General features: G+C 42.7%; 3 protein-coding genes across 3 annotated transcripts in view; 1 reads left to right on the top strand and 2 right to left on the bottom strand.

The window, feature by feature from the left end:
• Nucleotides 1–624: 624 nt before the first annotated feature.
• Nucleotides 625–15,760, bottom strand: stard5 (StAR-related lipid transfer (START) domain containing 5). The gene is made up of 6 exons (XM_056413768.1): nucleotides 15,165–15,760; nucleotides 13,507–13,556; nucleotides 11,733–11,865; nucleotides 8,447–8,564; nucleotides 6,505–6,598; nucleotides 625–6,399 (listed from the first exon to the last, which is right to left on the bottom strand). The coding sequence occupies exons 1-6, from the start codon at nucleotides 15,252–15,254 to the stop codon at nucleotides 6,249–6,251; spliced, it is 636 nt and encodes a 211-aa protein (XP_056269743.1). The 5' UTR covers nucleotides 15,255–15,760; the 3' UTR covers nucleotides 625–6,248.
• Nucleotides 9,067–9,942, top strand: LOC130193292 (uncharacterized). Its single transcript, XM_056413767.1, has 2 exons — nucleotides 9,067–9,645; nucleotides 9,741–9,942. Exons 1-2 carry the CDS (start codon nucleotides 9,073–9,075, stop codon nucleotides 9,882–9,884), a joined length of 717 nt encoding a protein of 238 aa, XP_056269742.1. The 5' UTR covers nucleotides 9,067–9,072; the 3' UTR covers nucleotides 9,885–9,942.
• A 539-nt stretch (nucleotides 15,761–16,299) lies between the features above and the next one.
• The window catches only part of LOC130193291 (transmembrane channel-like protein 3), a 43,657-nt gene continuing 41,090 nt past the window's right edge, over nucleotides 16,300–18,866 (bottom strand). The window contains exon 22 of the mRNA XM_056413766.1: nucleotides 16,300–17,305. Coding sequence (XP_056269741.1) covers nucleotides 16,300–17,305 — 1,006 coding nt within the window. The remainder of the gene's footprint in view (nucleotides 17,306–18,866) is intronic.

The following is an 18,866-nucleotide window of genomic DNA, read 5'->3' as shown; positions in this document are numbered from 1 at the left end:
GCTGCTGTTGCACAGCTGTTCATTAGATTACAACCTTTATTAATCCCAGCAGTGAAACTAGGTTTGGTTTTTAGTGTCCCTTTAAATTTAGTCTAGAATACGCAATTGTGTAAATAAGGAAAGTATATATATTGGAGTAACAGTGATTTCTCCTCAGCATGTGTGTGGAATCAGAAGATCAACCTTCTGTTATCTGGCAAACTTAACTCACTTTGTTTAGATTGAATTTATTTAAAGTCAGAGCATGCAATGGGACATCCTGAGCGCAGAAGATCAGAATCAGAATCAGAATCTATGTAAATGTGTAAAGAAATTCACTCATTTCCTTCTTTGCTCCAACAATGTATCTCTGTAATTATTATCCACAAACACACACACTAATAACCTTCTTTTAATACTGGTGTTTGTAACCCTTTCCATACAAAATAAAACATGCTTGTTCCATTGCACACTCAGGATTAAAACATGTGTACAAATATTAACTATTCTGGTTTACTTACAAACATATAAATTACAAAACGATGTTTAGCCTGAAGTCATTCTGCAAGTTTGTAGGTGGTGTATAAAGACTTTGAAGTGTGAAAGTGTTGCAATAATGAATAAGAGCTGCGGTGGACAACAAGATGTTCTTCATTATTTTAATGCTGGTGAAATACAAAACGAACAAGGGGCAAAACAGTACAAGATAAACACTCATGTGCAAATGTAAAGGGGAACAGCAGTTGCTTTCAGTAAGAGGAGTACTCTGGACACATCTGATGTGTAATTTTACACACACTTTTGTTAGGTCAGTGCTTAAATTGCCCCGGATGTTGTGCAAACAGGGGACAGAAGTGACTGTTGGACCACAACTTTGGAAACTTAGGCCACTTTGAACTGGTATCTGAATGTCAACCACGGAAGAGTAACTGTATGCTGGGTATTTGGTCTCATTGGTGGTGAGATTGGATTGGATTCAATTTATTGTCATTGCACAGAGTACAGGTACAGAGGCAACGGAATGTATTCTCTGCATTTAAGCCTTCCTTAGTTATTAAGGAGCAGTGGGCTGCAGTGAAGCGCCCGGGGAGCAACTGGGGGTTCAGTGCCTTGCTCATGGACACTTCAACGTGCAACTAATGGGGAAAGCGGGGGATTGAACCGACGACCTTGGGGTTGCAGGACGACCCCCTTACCCCACTGAGCTACAACCGCCCCCGATGATGTCACAACTTGTTAGTGTCGGTTCCTACGGCTCCATTTACATCAACTATTGACACGTTTATATATCAGGATAAAGGGAAACATTTAAAAAAGTTATTGCATTACAAATGAAAATCAACTGTAAAGTTTCTAAATCCACTTCCAAAAGGCTCTCGTATCCAGACTACATTTAAACCTGGTATTAATGTGCATCCCCAGAGCCACAGAGATTCCATCACTGTCCAGCAAAACCAACCTAACGCGTTGAATGAGCGTTACCTACTCCTCCCCATCAGTGATGCGCTACTCGTGATCATGAGACAGACAGTGTTGTCAGGCTTCATGGAACGCAATCATTGGTTTAGACCAATCAGAGTCCTGAGTGAAGCTACAGGCAGCTAAGGGCGTGGCTTAGGTGAGCATGTCGACTGATTGTTCTAAACAACAATGGCGGCTCCTGAAGAAGTTAGCCCAGATGATCACACGTTAACACATGGTAGAGACAGTCCAGAAGAATATCTACTTAAAATGCCAGGGAACTGTGCTTCTCTGGTTCCCAGTCTCTTTGTATTTGTCGGCTATTTCATAAACAAACATGAAAATGTCTATAAAACAATGAGCTCTCACATGACCTGGAAATGGTGGAATTCAATTAGGAGGTATTTCATTAATATTACCGTCTAAACTGGGAGGTAAAAAGATGTTACAGGTGACGTGCCGAATCTTGTTCAAAGGAAGCTTGATACTCCAAAAGAAAGACATGTCACACTATATGGCTTATCGTACACATGAAGGCTCTGGTGCACCAAGTTGACAACACATACCAAATCCTCCATCCGGTCTTCCCTGACTCAGATACACATATTTTCATTTAAAGGGATCTGAGGGATCCATAAATTAAGGAACCTTAAATAAAGTGGGGATCAAGGGAAGGCTTACACGGTTTCTTTTTAAACCACCATTTCCCCAACTAAAGTGAGGATTCAAACGAGTACAGTACATGTGTGGTCATTTCTTCTGAGTACCTGAAGAACTTACTGGCAGTTGTGAAAAAACGTACATGTGAATATGTTGTACATAATATGAAATGCGTATAAATGCAATAGCAACTTTTATATTGTTTAGATGTTAAATACAGACATGATTTGAGCTGTAAGCTTTGACTTGTGTGTGCAGTAGTTCACCTCCTGTGTCTAACCCTAAAATGAGTCCCCACGTTAAATGACAAGACAGCATGATTAAATAAAGCTAATGGTCAGTGTGGATGGGCTCATGTCAGGTAGTACATGTGTCGTAGTAGAAGTACCGTCATTATATACAATTCCACTTCAAGTTCCACAAGTACTTTTCCCAATTATGTTCCCCCCCATACACAACTATCATGAACTACAATGTGCAGACAGTGAGTTGGCCTTGAGAGAAACTGGACTGATAAATATCGTACTGGTCCTGGATTTTGATAATCTACATGTAAAAACACTGAAGTACCATTCATTTGTACTTTATGATACGTGTCAGTATAATTCTACTTTCCACCACTGGCGTCAGAGTTGAGAAACCTCATGAAGTTCACAAATGCTCTATAGTTTAGCTCACATTACACATCAAAGGGTGTCTATAACAGTACTGGGATTACCAAAATCTTCCTGAAATATTCTCAATCACTGGGCCCATAGAACTAGTTTCCATTAGCCCCGCCTCCTAACTCTCAGACTCATTTATATGAATGGAGCAAAGGAAATAATTCTGGATTCAGCTGTTAGTTCAATTCACAACATAATTATTTAAATATGGGCCATTCAAGTGATTGAGTGACCTTAAGGAAAATTATCAAATGATTAAGTCTTTGAGCAAAAGTCTTTTTGGGCCTCATGGCGTCACATGATGGAATCCGGGAGTTGTAATTCCATCGTTGACCACCATGTCGAATTTGACACAAAAGCTGGACTCTTTCTGGGGACTAAAGGTGCGTTCACACCAAAAGCGAAACTATTTTTCGCGTCGCCCAAAACGCGTGAGTTTACTCGTTCGACCATTCGCCGTGTTCAAGCGATGAGCGTCGAGACGCTCCGCGAGGGGCGGGGCTTATCTCTGTGTCTCATCTCCGTAAAGACCGCTATCATCTCCTTCATCCACCAGAATAACTAACAACCAGTGGCGGTGCGTCCATAGAGGGCGCTAGGGCGCCGCCCCTCTTAAAATTTTGAGATGAAAAAAAAGAAGAAGAAGAAACAAAAAATACATCCTGTCAAAAAACATTATATGCCAACTCATTTAAATAGTAAATATACCGTGTTGACGCGCTAAATGTGTGTGGGAGACCGTCAGCCTGTCAACAACCACTTAAGTTAATGTGAAAAAATAGAATATATCGCCACTCATTATCACGGAGAGAAGCCCCTCCCCATTTTCAGGGCACCGGCCAAACGTGTGTGTGCGGGAGCGAGCAAACATTTCACAGTCGTTTCGGCAAGGACGGCTTCTCATTGGCGGATGAAACGTGAATCTTGGGGCGCAAAAATGTGCGCTCTGGCCAATGACATCGTTTTATCATTTCACGTGATTGGACTATTCGGCAGATCAGAGACCGGTATCGTTCCCTCAGCCCAGAGAGCTCCACGGAGCTACGGGAGCAGGTTGCTAACGGAGCTGGTCAGCTGGAGCTCAGTGAGTAATGCACTGTTTAATTTCCCCTGTCTGTTGTTCCAAAGTCCTGGGACTGAAACTCTCTGGACTACAACGGGGTGAGGGATCTAAAGAGCTTCAGACAAGTGTAAAGCACGAATCTTGCCGGTTATCTTGCTAAGAGCATGAAGCTAACTAGCTAACAGCATGAAGCTAACCCTGTTTGCAGAGCAGAGCAGCAGAAGGAGACCGAACTGGCATCGAAAACACAACGAAGAAGTTCTGAAAAACAGACACATTCCCTCCAGAATAATGGAAACAGGCTGGTTACAGACATGATTGACTTTAACCAGAGAGTTATGGAGAAGTTTGCCAACTTTAAAGAGAGGAGGCTACTTTTCTTTACACGTAGTGGGGTCCACTCTGTCAGACACCCAATGTAACATGTGATCTCTTTCTGACTCTATTCTGCTCTGAACCTCTTTCATGTGAGGGTGAAACTCTTTTATTTTGAAAACCTCTGAAACCCAACCCAATGTTCCTTAAAGCTGCTCTGAACCTCTCATGCCCAAAGTCACAGTGTGTTGATAGTTGTTATTGGACAGTGTTGAGCACGGTGTGTTCTTGAAATAAAGCTTTGTTTTTTTACAATATTCTACTCAAAATCTCTTTTCTTCTCATTGTTGAGTGCTATTTAAACCGCGTCGCCCAACTGCGCCCCCCCCAAAAAAAAAATTCACCAGCCGCCACTGCTAACAACTAGTTCTGCTTTATATTTGTTGTGGACATCCCACACACTAACGCCCTCGTGTTTGGGTTCATGACATCACCCGTAGGCTCACTCAGCTCGATCACTTTCACCGATGAAGTTACTGTTACGTCTGAAAGACTTCTGCTTCCAGCGCTACGAGAGAGAACTCAAGAGCTGATTGGCCCGAGTTGCGAGATGACCGCCTCAAAGTTGAAATATTTCAACTCAGGGCGAAAATTGTGCCGCTGTAAACGTGCCGCTGTAAACGGGTCGGCCACATCGCGTCGCCCCAAACGCGCCGCCTGGGAAAATATTGCGTCTATCGCAGCCACAGTCTGTACGTTGACTTTTCATGGGATTCGGTCGCGCGAAAAAAGTTTCGCTTTTGGTGTGAACGCACCTTTAGTCCAAAAATGACAAGAGCAACAAAGCACTCCTTCGCCAAGGAGTTAACCTCTCTTCACTCACAAAATGCGAAACTGCCCACAAACATACTTAGAAATATAATAACAAGTCTAGTTTTTTTGCCATTTTACCCAAGAGCATGGTGACCACCTTTGTGAGCCCAGTTAGTCAGAAAAGTCGTTGTTAAGTTTTGAGAAGCCAGCTAACCCTCTCCAGGCAACTGCTGTAGTTATAATCTTGAATCTGCAAGAGTTGTTTCAGGAACTGTATTTGAAGAAAAATTCAAAAAGGGAAATGTACTATGGCTCGGTGATGAGAAGGGTCATCTTTCAGAGGCTCGGTGGTTTAATCCCCGGCTCCACTAGTCCATTTGGGTTCAAGTGTCTTCCACAGCTGTTCTACAAGTGTGTGAATGTTAGTTACTGCTGATGTGCAGGTGTCACCTTCGCCCCTCCCATCGGTGTATGAATGGGTGAATGATGTCTTGTAGTGTTAAAGCGCTTTGAGTGGTCAGAAGACTAGAAAAGCACTCTACAAGTACAGGTACCATCCATTACTTGGAAACTACTGGCATGAAAAAAATCAGATTAATTTTTCTGCTCAAAAGAGAAGCGTAAAACATGCCATATTTACCCACCTGTGCTTCAGTGTAAAGGATGAAAGAGGCAGATCATCAGGGTTTACAGGTGAGTTGGAAAACAAATGGCAGTTCAAGTACAACACAAACAACAAAATATGAGGTATGAGCCAGTACTCCAAACCAACAACCTGATACCGGCATAGGATAAATAGGATCCATGCAACATGCATGTTTACTGTACACATTGACGTATGAGTTTAGAAGAAGAAGACATGTCTCGTGTCTCATCGGCATGGAAAAAAGCACTGTTATTTAAGAGCATGTACAAATAGAGATAATTACTTCCATCTTCAGTCTTTAGATTGAAGGAAATTAATTAATTCCACTGCAGGAGATGAAAAGAGAGACTGGAGTTTGAGATGCAGGTTTAGTCAAAGGCAAGCCCTCATTCTGATTGTGGGACTTCGAAGTGCATGAACTGCTTTCAAATAAGAGGGTTGACTGTTGAAGATTCACTGGATTCCTCGTGCATCAACACAGGACGATAGGAATGTACGAACACAAATCATGGATAGGATCTATTTGAAGTCAGCGATCGATGATTTCAATGTGCCGATCGCTGTCGAGTTTGGACTGTTTAAAATACAACAAACCTGACCTAGTCGTCGGGCTCAGGTTTGAAGGAAAATGTCTCAACTCTTCGTGTCAAAGGTCCTTGTGGGATTTCACAGCCTTGGCCAGGTTGCTGTAGAACTCAATCATGCTGGAGGGGAAGAACGAGTCCACCACGGAGCGAGGGAGGTAGCCACCCAGGTCGGTCTGGAAGAAGCTGAACACCTGGGTTTTGTTGGGCTCCCTAGAAGATACACACAAGAGAAAATAGGTCCTACAGTGGAGATGAACTTGAACTCTGACTCGAACATCCTCACACACTGTTCGGATTTTGTGTGAGTGTGCTCACCCTGAGATTGGGACACAGATGCAACCACAGGGATGGTTGAATCCTCTCACGTAGCCAGACTGGGGCGGACAGCCCGGGTGACTCACATTGGTGGCTGTTTGACAGGACACAAAACACACATGCACATGTACGCGTCTACATTATGCTGATCTTGTAACATCTGTGGCTCTTTTAACCATTCCCACACCGGAAAGAAACTGGGTGCCTGCTGAATGAATTTTAAATCTAGCTTGATATGCTGCTATAGGCTTATAGCTGCCGGGGGACGTTTTAGGATGCACTGAGTACCTATCTCCTCTTTTTTTCTCTCCTTAAGGATGAATTTTCATCTCTCAATCACACGTTACTCACTCTGCTTTCTCCCCGGAGTCCTTTTGACTTCACGTCTCATGGGGTCATCGGACCCTATGAGACGGCATAGATCCTATCTGCCTGATGGATCATCGAGGTCTGGGTCGTGGAATTCCTGCTCCTGACTACGCCACTGTCCTGTTGAGACTCTGCCCACTGTTGAGACTCCACCCACTCCTCCTCTCTACCTCCATCTGCCAGATGGATCGTGGAGGTCTCAATCGTGGAATATGCCTTCTATGAACTATTCATACACTGTCATATTCATTGAATGTATTTTAACTCTAAATCTGTCATTCTGTACACATGACAGGTGTCCATCCTGGAGAGGGATCCTCCTCTGTTGCTCTCCTGAAGGTATCTTCCATTTTTTCCCCCTGAAGGGTTATTTGGGAGTTTTTCCTGATCCGATGTGAGGTTTTGGACAGGGATGTCTATGTGTACAGATTGTAAAGCACTCGGAGACACATTTGTAATTTGTGAAATATATATACAAATAAACTGAATTGAATTGATCAATTTGCCATGTTATGTACATTGCCTGGTATCAGAGCACTGATGCCATCTCTGTTTCCAGTCACCGAGATGACTCTGGAGCAGCATGACGGGAATTCATTACAATATAATTATTATCTGATTAAGTTAGTTGTTACAAATGTTTTTAAGATTCTTCCTCCACTTATTACTATCTGGGGTGGCAGCACATGTGTAAAAGTGACCAGCAAATAATTAGCATCTCTAAGCTCTACCAGTCAGTACGGTTGTCACAACGCTATTAGAGTGGACCCAATAGCACGACTCAGACAGGAGTAACAAAGATTACTGTCTTTGGTTGGAAACAGGCTGGGTCAAAACCGGGAAATCAGTCGAAGAAGCAAACAAGTCCAAAAAGGGGCGGGGCAGAGAATCAGAGGTCAGGGCAGGCAGGGTCAGGAATATACTCTCATAACGCTGGAGAACTTGGCACAAAAACACAAGACAATCTGGCAGAGGGCAAGTGGAAGTGAGGGAGCTAAATAGTGAGGGACTAATGAGGGGATGCTCTGCAGGTGAGAAGGGCGTGAGGACCAGGTGAAGGGAATGAGGGACTAACGAGGGAGTGATCAGAGGCAGGTGAGGGGAGTTGGATTGACGAGATGGTGTGACAGGATGAAAACAACTATTACAAAAAGGATGGTGTGGAGCTAAACTGTTACAACGGTATTGTCAAATGTCATGCCGTAGGGCAGGTTCTTTTTAGAATAGTTTAAAATGGTGCTTGTAAACCTGGAATTGGTGACATTGATTAAAGCAAACAGCAGATTTATCAATAGGTACAAATTTAAGACTCCTTTGGCAAAATAAAACTTGAAGTGAGCGACTCTTGAGTTCCTATTAATTTGTCCCTCCTTAATGCGTGTCATGTAATGCATTTATTTTGTTCACGCATGTAGTGTATCCACAACATAGTTAAATCTCATACAGCCATGTATCCAAGTCACTCCGACAGGTAGAAACAGTCCAGCATCTACTGCATGGCACAATGAATTTCAGGATGAACAAAAGAAACAAGCACAGGCAGTAGAGGAGACAAGAAAGAGTCGTTACGCACCATTTGATGAAATGGTGCCATCTTCGTATTGCTTAACTAAAATGACGTCGACAAAGTCTCGTGGAGCTATGATACCCATAGCTGCTGAGGGCGTGACTGTTCGGCAGATGGAGATGTCCTGTGCAAGAGAGGGAGACATGGGAATGCATTTACAGCTGCACCAGGCAAGTCTTTTTTTTAACCCTCGTATGGTATTCGGGTCTGTGGGACCCGTTTTCATTTTTCATCAAAACAAAAATAATATGATTCATTATTTTTTCAAACTCAGACTTATTGGCCTTGGCTAATTTTCTGCGAAGAACATATATCAGACAACATTTTCATCGACAGCACACCGTAACCCCCCCCCCCCCTACACATTTGTATTACATACAGGGTGTTCGGGTCCACTGGACCCGGGCTAATAAAAGTGTGGAAATTGTTGGTCCTGTGTACCTTCAGTCTGTCCTCCTCATGTCTGGGCCTGCTGTAAGTGTGTGTGTGTGTGTGTGTGCCCGCGTGTGTGTGTTCGCGCGGGTGTGTATGTGAGTGGGCCTGCTGTAAGTGTGTGTGTGTGTTTGTGGGCCTGCTGTAAGCTAAGTATGTGTGTGTTTGTGTGTGTATGTGAATGGGCCTGCTGTGTGACCATGGTTGGAACGATGAGAAAAAACAGGTCTGAGCTCCCACCTCAATTGCTGCCTACAAAGAACAGGCATGTCAACTCGTCCAAGTTCGTCTACACGGCTGACACATCCCTGGTATCATATGTGCCAAAGAAAACCAAACATGTGGTACTAATAAGTACACTACACAGGGATGGGAGAATCTGTGGCCTGGAGCATCAGAAACCAGAGATACTTATGGACTACAATGCCTCAAAAGGAGGAGTAGACAACTTGGACAAGCTGGTGTCTGCCTACAGTTGCAAGAGGAGGACCCTACGCTGGCCACTGGTGATTTTCTTTGACATGCTGGACATCTCGGCCTACAACGCCTTTGTCATCTGGATGGCATTGAACCCAGAGTGGAACAGAGGGAAGCTCCAGAGGAGGCGCCTCTTTCTTGAGGAACTTGGAAAGGCACTGGTGAAACCACAAATCCTAAGAAGACAGCATGTTCCGAGAACCTCAGCCTCTGCAGCCACCGTGAGGAGGATTCAGGAGAACAATGCTGGTGCCCCATCCACCCAACCTACAGAACCCCCATCTGCAGAGCCTGAGGTAAGTGTGTGTGATGCTGTTGCAGTATATGTTTGACACTCATACCTTACGAGACAGAGGTTTTAGTAAAATTCATGATCTTTTCATCATTCTAGGTTGCGGCCGGCAGCAACAAAAAGAAACGGTGCGAAGTGTGTGGACCCAAGACGGACAGAAAGACGCAATATACATGCATCAAGTGCAAGAAGTACATATGCAACACACACACAGTAAAACTCTGCCACTCATGTGTTGAATAGGCTGGTATGAAAAGGCAATGTGTTCAACAATGTAATGTGTTCAATGTGTAATGTAAACTGTGTGTTGTGCAATATAAAATTACCTGATTACTCATGAAATTCAATACAAATTCAAATAAATAAAAGTCAATAGTTTTGAACAACCTTGCTTCATTTGTGAATTTGTTGAATATTGTCCACTCATATCTTGATTAAAATTAGTTTTCTTGATTTTATCAACAAAAAAAACAGTAGCACTTTAATTCGTAAATGTGTATAACAAAATTAAAGGGAAAATATTAACCATATTTGCTGTTTATATTGCTCGTAATTGGGATGAAGAAAACATCTGTTAAGTATTTTAACATCAAATTGTTTGATTGTGTTGAATTAAAAGCCCAAAAATACAGCGGGTCCAACAGACCCACAACACCTTCTGAGTAACAAAAAAATGAATACCATACAAGGGTTAAGTATGTGGATTTGTTTGGAGTTGTAGCTATTGGGTTAAGGGCAAAGCTGATGAAGTCAAAGTGGAGGAGTACAGGTTCCTGAGCGTCTCCATCGACAACAGACTGAACTGGAAGACAAACATTAACGCTGTGTACAAGAAGGTGATGAGTCGGCACTTTTTCTTGAGGAAACTTGGATCCTTCGATGTGTGGAGCAAGATGTTGGAGATGTTCTACCAGTCTGTTGGACCAGTGCTCTGTGATGTTGGAGATGTTCTACCAGTCTGTTGGACCAGTGCTCAGTGATGTTAGAGATGTTCTACCAGTCTGTTGGACCAGTGCCCTGTACTTCTCCGTAGTCTGCTGGGGGAGACACCAACAGACATAAGCTGGTGAAGAAGACTCGCTCCATCATTAGCTGCAAACTAGGCAGTCTGGAAAAGGTGGTGGAGAGAAGGCATTCACTCCTAGTGGTAGGTGGTCTTGTATGTTGGAGAACCAGTTAACATTATGCATTCTCTCCAGAGGCAACTGACCCGTCTTTGCTTTCTCGAACTTGTCCCACAATATCTAAAAGCAATGAGACTCGGATTACACTGGTTGTGGGATGAACCTCTGTGAGAAGTATAGTCTGCAAAGTGGTATACTAACCCCAGGGTAGCGGCTCGACTCCAAGTCCCTTACCCTATCTTTAAGACACAGTGCACCTGTTGGTGATATATGCTGCCACTGTCTTGTTGCTTGTCCTCACCATGATATCAATTGAAGCAAAGGGGTTCTGTACTTTCAGCACTGTGGACAGCTCCAGACAGTTTACATGAAGGATTCCATATTTTACTTACAACAAGAGACAGGCATATCAAGGGAACCGTCTGGGTACACGGATGCGTGTGATGTCACTCCGCCAGGTGTAAAAAATGTTTTTCAGTGTGTCAGGTCGGAATGCATTTAGGGAGAAGGGATCGTCCAGGCGTCTTTGGTGCCAAACTGTTGGCCCTATTAAGATCAAAAAAAGTATCCAACCACTGGTATTCATCAATGACACTAACTCAGTCACTTTCTTCATCAGCGGCGTCTGAGTTAGAACCTCTCATTGGAATGCAACCATGTATAAACCCAATAGCAACAGCTCCTAGGGGGCAGAGCCTATATGATATAAGACCACATTAATCCACTCAATAACAAGTTGGGTTTTTAAACCATGATGTACGCAGTTGATTGACAGTACCTCTCTAGGTGTATGGTTACTGCACTGCCATTTAATGCAACAAATATGTTATGACACCTAGTGCAGCTTTAAAAATAATCTTTGATTAAAATCAAATGAAAAATGTCACTACTGTATAGAATGAAACTTGGGTTAAGAATGGTCATGGCAAAACATCCTTTAATCAGAAGACAGACATTAGGAACAAACCTCTTTGATTTGTTCCAAAAGCTCAAACTTTTTGACATTATTGTCCCACTTGACTCGGAGCCCGTTGGGTACTGGTTTCAGACACTCCCACACTTTCTCTGGGCAGCCACTGACAATCCCCTCCCCCTTATAACTGCAGGGGAAAAAGGACAAGGACATGGTCAGGAGAGCAGTTGATCTGCTGAAATTAGAATTATTATTAGAATGATACATTATTGGACAGGCAAATGATTTAACGCTTGCACACAGATACAAAGTCCACACAATGTTTTCGGATCATACCTTCCTTAAACATAATATAACACTTTGATAGCTAATTAACTCACACAAACAATGACAGTCTAATGATGATTACCAATTAAAAAATATTCAGAAAGAATATTAGAAATGCTAATGTGAGAAATCTAAAATAATTACATCATAAATTACATCCAAGTTGATTGACAAACAATGACAATAGTATCCAAAGTATCGGTACTGGACCAAAAGAAAGTTGGACTGGTGCAGCCCTAGATCTCATGAGGGGTAAAAGTAACATTGAACTAATTGATACAAATTTAAGTGAGTTGTGATATTAAAAACAGTGCTATGTATTCACAACACTAAACGACCATTTATCATTTTAGGAAAGTGGCCTCAAGGCTGGGAGTGACAAAATAAATGTAAGGGAAATGATGAAAATGTATATAAATAGACTGATAAGTTGTCAAAAGGTGTGAGGAACTTGATTTTGAACGGGACCCTGCAGGTGCACTCAGGGACACATCCGAGAGCTCGGGGGCGAGGCAAAGCGAATCTTGTGTGAGCTGATGATGGAGCTAATAAGTGAGCCCTCTCCTCCCTTCTCAAGTCTATTGGGATGCAGTGCTCAAGAGCAGAGACAAAAACCTAGTTAGTCAGGGGGATATTGTAAAATGATACAGTAGCATAACTTTAGCCCACTTTTTTAAATGACAATGATCGAGGCAAGATGGGGAAAATCATGAAAAATGGCTCTGTGTTCATCATATCACGACTGTTTTGATCAAATCAGCTTTAAATGATTAAAATCAATGGGTAATGTATCACTCCATCTTCTAGTAGCAGCTAATATTTGCTTTTAAATATCATTTCAAAGTAGAATAGTGATTTAAAAACCGTCTGCAGTTTTAGTTATGCTATGAAGGACAGGTCATAGTTGTAGGCTTGACGCTTGTCCTGATCCTCGTGTTTACCGTCACACGACTGTAAATGCTATATGGACTGTACTTGTATTTCTCTTTTGTAGTCTTCCGACCACTCAAAGCTCTTTGACACTACATGTTATCATTCACCCATTCATACACTGATGGGAGGAGCTACCATGCAAGGTGCCACCTGCCCATCAGGAATAACTAACATTCACACACCATAGGAACAGTCTTCGGGGGCAAAGTGGGGTTGAATTCAATTCAATTTATTTTGTATCGCCCAAAAATTACAAATTATCCTCAGAGGGCTTTACAATCTGTACACATATGACATCCTCTGTCCCGGGACCTCACATCTGTACAGATAAAACTCCCCCCAAAACAACTTTATCGGGAGTAAAAAGGAAGAAATCGTAGGAATGAGCAAGGACACGTCGAGCCGGGGAGCAAACTGCCATCCTTTGATTGAAAGCCAATCCTGCTCTGCTACTGAGCCACCGACACCACACAGTCACAAAGTGTTCTATCCACAGATTTGATGCATTGTGTTCAACTATTGATGAAATCTAAACTAGAGTAGAAAGAAAAAAGTTGAGCCTTCTTACACATTCCCAGGGAACTCCGACGAGGGACGCCAAGACACGACCACGTCATTCTGCCAGAGGAAACAATAGAGTTACAGTGAGCAACATTTTCCTTAGTATAATAAACATACTACTTCAAATAGGTCAAATAGGTCATAGGTTGTGTCTCTTGAAGAGCACGTGGGACAGAGGTCACTTAGAGTTGCTGCACCGCCCGACAGTCTGCCAGCATTGAGCACCAGTGTGCTGAGCATTGCTGGCATTCGTTGGCTCTTAACTGTTCAGTGTCAATGTTCATTCGGTGCTACGTGTAGCTGACAGATGTGTTGGCAGGATATTTGGAGTTCTGAATAATCTAAATGGTAAAATGTCTGATACTAGATGGTCATAACAGAGGGCTCTATAGTAGGGTTTGTCAAGGTCTATCATTGTGAGAGCAAACACTTTGAACCATACAAGAAACAGGGTCAGGAAAAAGCTAAATGTGCACCCTGAAATGAATACTATATTGTTGGCGTAGTGATATTTAAATACTGTTGTCACAGTCAAAACCAGACCACCATGATATTTGTGTGCTGATGACAATAATAGGTTTGTTCGCGATGAGCCAGTCCTGCGCAGAATCAATCGCTGGCGATCGGTGCGTAATGCATGCTGGTTAGATTGGTGTCTGACTTGAGCCCGACTTGCTCTGACGTCATGCACACATGGTCAATATGTGCATGTCAGTGATAATAAATATCTCAGAAGAGCGAAGCGGCCACAGATTATAGAGCCAGGGGCCACAGTAGCTCTCCACCGACTGCGTGGCCCAGTGCATGATGGGAAACACCTGGTTGTAGACAAATCTGAGAGCTGTTGTAGAACATTCTTATCTTCTGTGTGGTTGGAATACTTTTACCAATAATCTCAGGTTTAATCTAAAAACATATATTGTGTGGTTGATAATAATAATGCATATTTATATCATGCATATCAAAAAGAGTAGTAATGTATTTCACAGGCAGACATAAAAGAACAACAGATAGCATACAATACAGGAACACGCACATTTCTAGATTAATACACATTTCAAACTCATATGAATAAATCCGAACGAGGTCTGTAAACTATGAGTAGCCTACAGATCGGAACTAACAGGAAGTAACTTTTTCTGCGTCTTCCTGCTCTCGTCAACTTTCAGGCGAGGCGCAGTTCATCTCGAACCAGCCTATTGTGTGGTCGGGATGGGGGCCGTCCGCACAGCCTGCTCAGTTGTCACGTGAACGTTTCGTCATATCCGGCAGAGAGCGTCTGTTAAACTGATATTCATACGAGAGCCAGAGACATCGAGCATTTCATATTGTAGCTTGGAAAAAGGATGACGAGTGTGTCATGCGCAGACGAGCAGCAGTCAGCAGTAGTGGGACTCATGCACTGGTAGATGTGTAGTAGGTTAACTAACTCATCAACCCCCTCGTTTTATGTCTCCGCTACCTCGAATATGTATTTATTGACACAGTATTTGTCAGTGAGGCTAAAACCAGCAACAAGAGGTACATAGTTAATGTCCACTTGCTTCTTGAACCCGTCAGGTGACGTAAGCAAACCTGCCGGGGTAACGCTGACGATGAAGCTCGAGAACACGACCGGAGAGCAGCACGGGGACATGTCGGATAATAAGAATAGCATACAGTTACCGATTTCTTGCAGACTTTCCAGCCGGACTCGTCCCTCTTGTAGCCCAGCATGCAGTCGCCCACTTCTTTTGCCTTGTGCTCGTAGTCCATAGTGTCTGGTTGAAATGAACCTCCCCTCACTAACCGAGCGTTAATTCACCTGGTAGACTGACGCAAGCTGACGGTACACGGGCTCAATGGCTAATACGCTATATTATGTTATGTCTCACTTCAGCAGACATTCACAGAGACGAGCGCTGTGGACTGCCAAATGCAGCAGCGACCATTAAATTACCGTGAGCGAGTAGAAGCCGCAGAGCTAGCGTTAGCGTTAGCCAAATGAATGAAACGCGCTGTGCAATGCCTGCATCGTTCAATAACAAGCAGCGAGCGCGCGTCGCTTACTGTTCACTCTAAACCCCCTGTGGCCGCTCGACAGTCCGCAACTGTCTCGGTCACAACGTTTAAATTCTCAACGATTTGAATTAATTTCCTGAAATAAAAGAATTGTTAGCGGTGGAGTCAATTCAGTCAGATACAAGTTACTTCCGGTCTAACTTTCAAAATAAACCCCCTTCTCACATACTTAAGCGGTTATGAGAATTGTTCGTGTGCTATTAAAAGGCATCCAATACATTTGGAATGTGTTCATTGATTTAATCACGATTTTTCATATTGTTTTTTACACAGCAATACATTTACATAATCGACAAGTACTATGTGTCTTATTTTGAAGGCAAAGCGCCCTGCATCTTGACGGCATCACGCCCCTGCAGCTGGAGTCCTCATACGTACAGCAAAGCAAGCTGGGAATTTTAGTGTTCACGTCATTCCATCTGAAATGCTGCTTATTCAATGTGCAGGACTGATCAATGAAATATGATTATCTATTGATCAGATGGGAAGCAAGTGTAATTATGTGAACTGTTTTTCTAGCTGATAGCTTCAGTGTTGTCTGGTTTGATTGTTATATACACAATGGAACAATATCCCATTTAATTATCTAAAGTACATGTAACAGTTTCAAGATGTTACAAGACCACATACACATTAAAGAAAGAGAAAACAAATCACATTGATGATAATATTCTCACTGTACTTTCAAAGCATTGTAGCCTTTTACCCCGCAACAGAATACATAATTTTAGCAAATATGTCATACATTGGAGCAGACAAGGTCATTTGACTCAATGACATTTGGATCAAAGCTGGTTTTGGACTTCTTTTTGGCCAGCTTCCCTTGCCCGACATCAGTCTTGAGATGTTGCTCCTTGTTGTGGATGACCTGAATGTACTGGTCAGTGCTGCTGTTCTGCTGGTCACTGCTGGAGGCCAAGGAGGCTGAGTCTGACTCGGTCAGAGTGGTCTCCATTTTTGGTCTTGTCTTGGGTTTCACAAAAGACTCCATGCGTCTGGTCCTGGCTTGGGCCTGACAGTGTCTATCTGGGGAATGGATGTGATGCCTGGTTCGCACAAGGAGCGAGTCTGCTCCTCTCACATTGGCCTGAACCCGTGAATTTGACTCTAAATCTCCGCAATGCATTTCTCCTTCATCATTCTCCTCTTCATCATCTCCTTGCCCTCCATATCTTCCTCGAGCTCGAGTGTGAGCGCCTTTAACAAAGGACACGTGACTTTCTACATGGTCCCCGATGTAGAAGTTTGCCGGCTGGTGAATGTCAGAGAGGGACTGGGGTCGATGAGCCTTCCCCGGCACCATCCTTCTTCTGCCTTTTCCCTCTTCCTCATCCTCTTCCTCTTCACTCAGATGCTGATGCGAAGGGTGGGACCTGTGAGGATGTGGCTGGTGTTGAGTGGTGCAGGGTGTGTAGCGTTTGATGTTGCGTGGGTAAAGCTCAAGGATCTCTCCTGGCTCTTCCATGAGGTAATGACGTGGGATCCGTGTGGACGAGCGTAGCAGCTTCTTCCTGGGCTCGTGCTCATTGACAATCACATAGCGGGTGGTGTGACCGCGCCGTCCTCCATAACTCTGTGCAGCGATGATCCCGGCAGCCTCGACTGGATGTATGGAGCGTATGGACTTCCTGTACAGGGGGTCAGAGTGGATGTTGTCAGAATAGCGAGCTGGGGGATTGTATGCCATGTGGTGGCAGGACTTGGATCTGCAGGTACCACTCGGGCCAACAAGAAAGGGTGGGGGCCTGTTACAAGAGAGGACAACACATAAGATTGAGCTTAGATGAATATCATGTCATATTTTTTGAGGTGTGTTATCATTGCTTCATGAAATGCTTGTAATAAATTGCTACAATGTTGACTACATTTAAGGTGATATATTTTTCACTGCATGGCTAATTAAACAAGGTTCAAAACTGTAAAGCATGCTTAAATAAACATGTACATATTGGTCAGCAGTGATGCTTTATGTCTTTTCTTCAAAATCTTCTTAACCCTCCTGTTACCTTTCGGGTCAATTTGACCCCATTCAATGTTTAATGTCGGTGTTCTTTGGGGTCAATTTGACCCCAGGCTGTTTTTCACTGTGTCAAACATATAAGAAATATCAACTTTTTTATATATTTAAAGGGCTATTTAGGTAGTCAACAAACAAACATAAAGTACCTCACAGTTAAACTTGGGAAACAATATTAATTCTAATAATTTTCTGGAGGTTTTAATTGCTGGGGTCAAATTGACCCTGAGGGTAAAATATGTTAGTAAATGTGAAGGTAACAGGAGGGTTAAACATGCAAAAACACAGGCATGGTGCTTTTAAAACCAATATTCAGCAGTTTTAATTTGGACAATATAATATATAATATTATTCTTTAGAATGAAAAAATTAACTGAAACAGCATTTAGAAAACCCAGGTTAGCTACTGTGAGAAAACTATGCTTAATATCGTTCTTAGTGATAACTATTGTGGATCATAATGTGATGTCGAAGGGTGAAGTCAAATACAATACAATGTATTATGCAATGATAATAAATGAATAACACTGAATGTATTATGCGATTGTGGAAGACCTCAGACAACGACTGTGAAAGGAGCAAAGACTTTTGGCTGGGAAATGTTTTTGCCAGAAAGAGGTGTAGATGTTGGAGAAAGACCTGTTGGACCTGACTGCTGAGAAATGTTGTTGATCATGAACTAAAATCAGAGTGATAATGAATGCCCATGCTAATGCCCCTCCTCTGTTCCTCCTTCGTTCCAAGTATTGTGGTTATCTGGATCATGGTCCATGCCTACTACTCATTATTCACAATTTCTGTCACATTCATTAAATGTGTTGTAACATGGAAATACTGTTCATCTGGTTTATTCTCTTTTTTCCCCGTGAAAAGATTTTAGATTTTTTTCTGAGAGTTTTTCCTGATCTGATATCAAAAAACTGAACAATTGTTGGACGAGTAATGCCAAAACTAAAATGCTAAATAACATAAACTGTTCATACCAGCAGCAATAACACATAATAAAAGGTTTGAGTACATTTGGGTAAGCAGAGTTTATATTGACACAGAGCAGCTTCTGGCTGTCTTTCTGGGGGAAATTGTTGATTAGTTAATTAAGCTACTTTAAGCTAATGTATTGAGTTTCCTTTCAGCAAAATGCTGAGTGAATTTGAGTTTCCTCTGGTAAACAGCAATCTCCAAACCCATCAGTTATTGGTGTGACGACACTAAGCCTGGGGGCGAGAATCTATATTTCTGGGGTTCTGGTGTAGCCGATGGATTCACAGACTAAATGTCTGCCAACGCCT

This window comes from Pseudoliparis swirei, chromosome 4 (assembly GCF_029220125.1).
Source record: "Pseudoliparis swirei isolate HS2019 ecotype Mariana Trench chromosome 4, NWPU_hadal_v1, whole genome shotgun sequence".
NCBI classification, from domain to species: domain Eukaryota; kingdom Metazoa; phylum Chordata; class Actinopteri; order Perciformes; family Liparidae; genus Pseudoliparis; species Pseudoliparis swirei.
This window is presented reverse-complemented; position numbering and strand designations above follow the sequence as displayed.

Excerpts from the sequence above, each read along its gene's own strand:
- LOC130193292 (XM_056413767.1), top strand. The coding sequence starts at position 9,073 with ATGGTTGGAACGATGAGAAAAAACAGGTCTGAGCTCCCACCTCAATTG. Across the intron at positions 9,646-9,740 it reads CCCCATCTGCAGAGCCTGAG|GTTGCGGCCGGCAGCAACAA; the intron begins GTAAGTGTGTGT and ends TCATCATTCTAG.
- stard5 (XM_056413768.1), bottom strand. The coding sequence starts at position 15,254 with ATGGACTACGAGCACAAGGCAAAAGAAGTGGGCGACTGCATGCTGGGC. Across the intron at positions 11,866-13,506 it reads TCGGAGTTCCCTGGGAATGT|TTATAAGGGGGAGGGGATTG; the intron begins GTAAGAAGGCTC and ends TTTCCCCTGCAG. Across the intron at positions 6,400-6,504 it reads ATCTGTGTCCCAATCTCAGG|GGAGCCCAACAAAACCCAGG; the intron begins GTGAGCACACTC and ends TGTATCTTCTAG.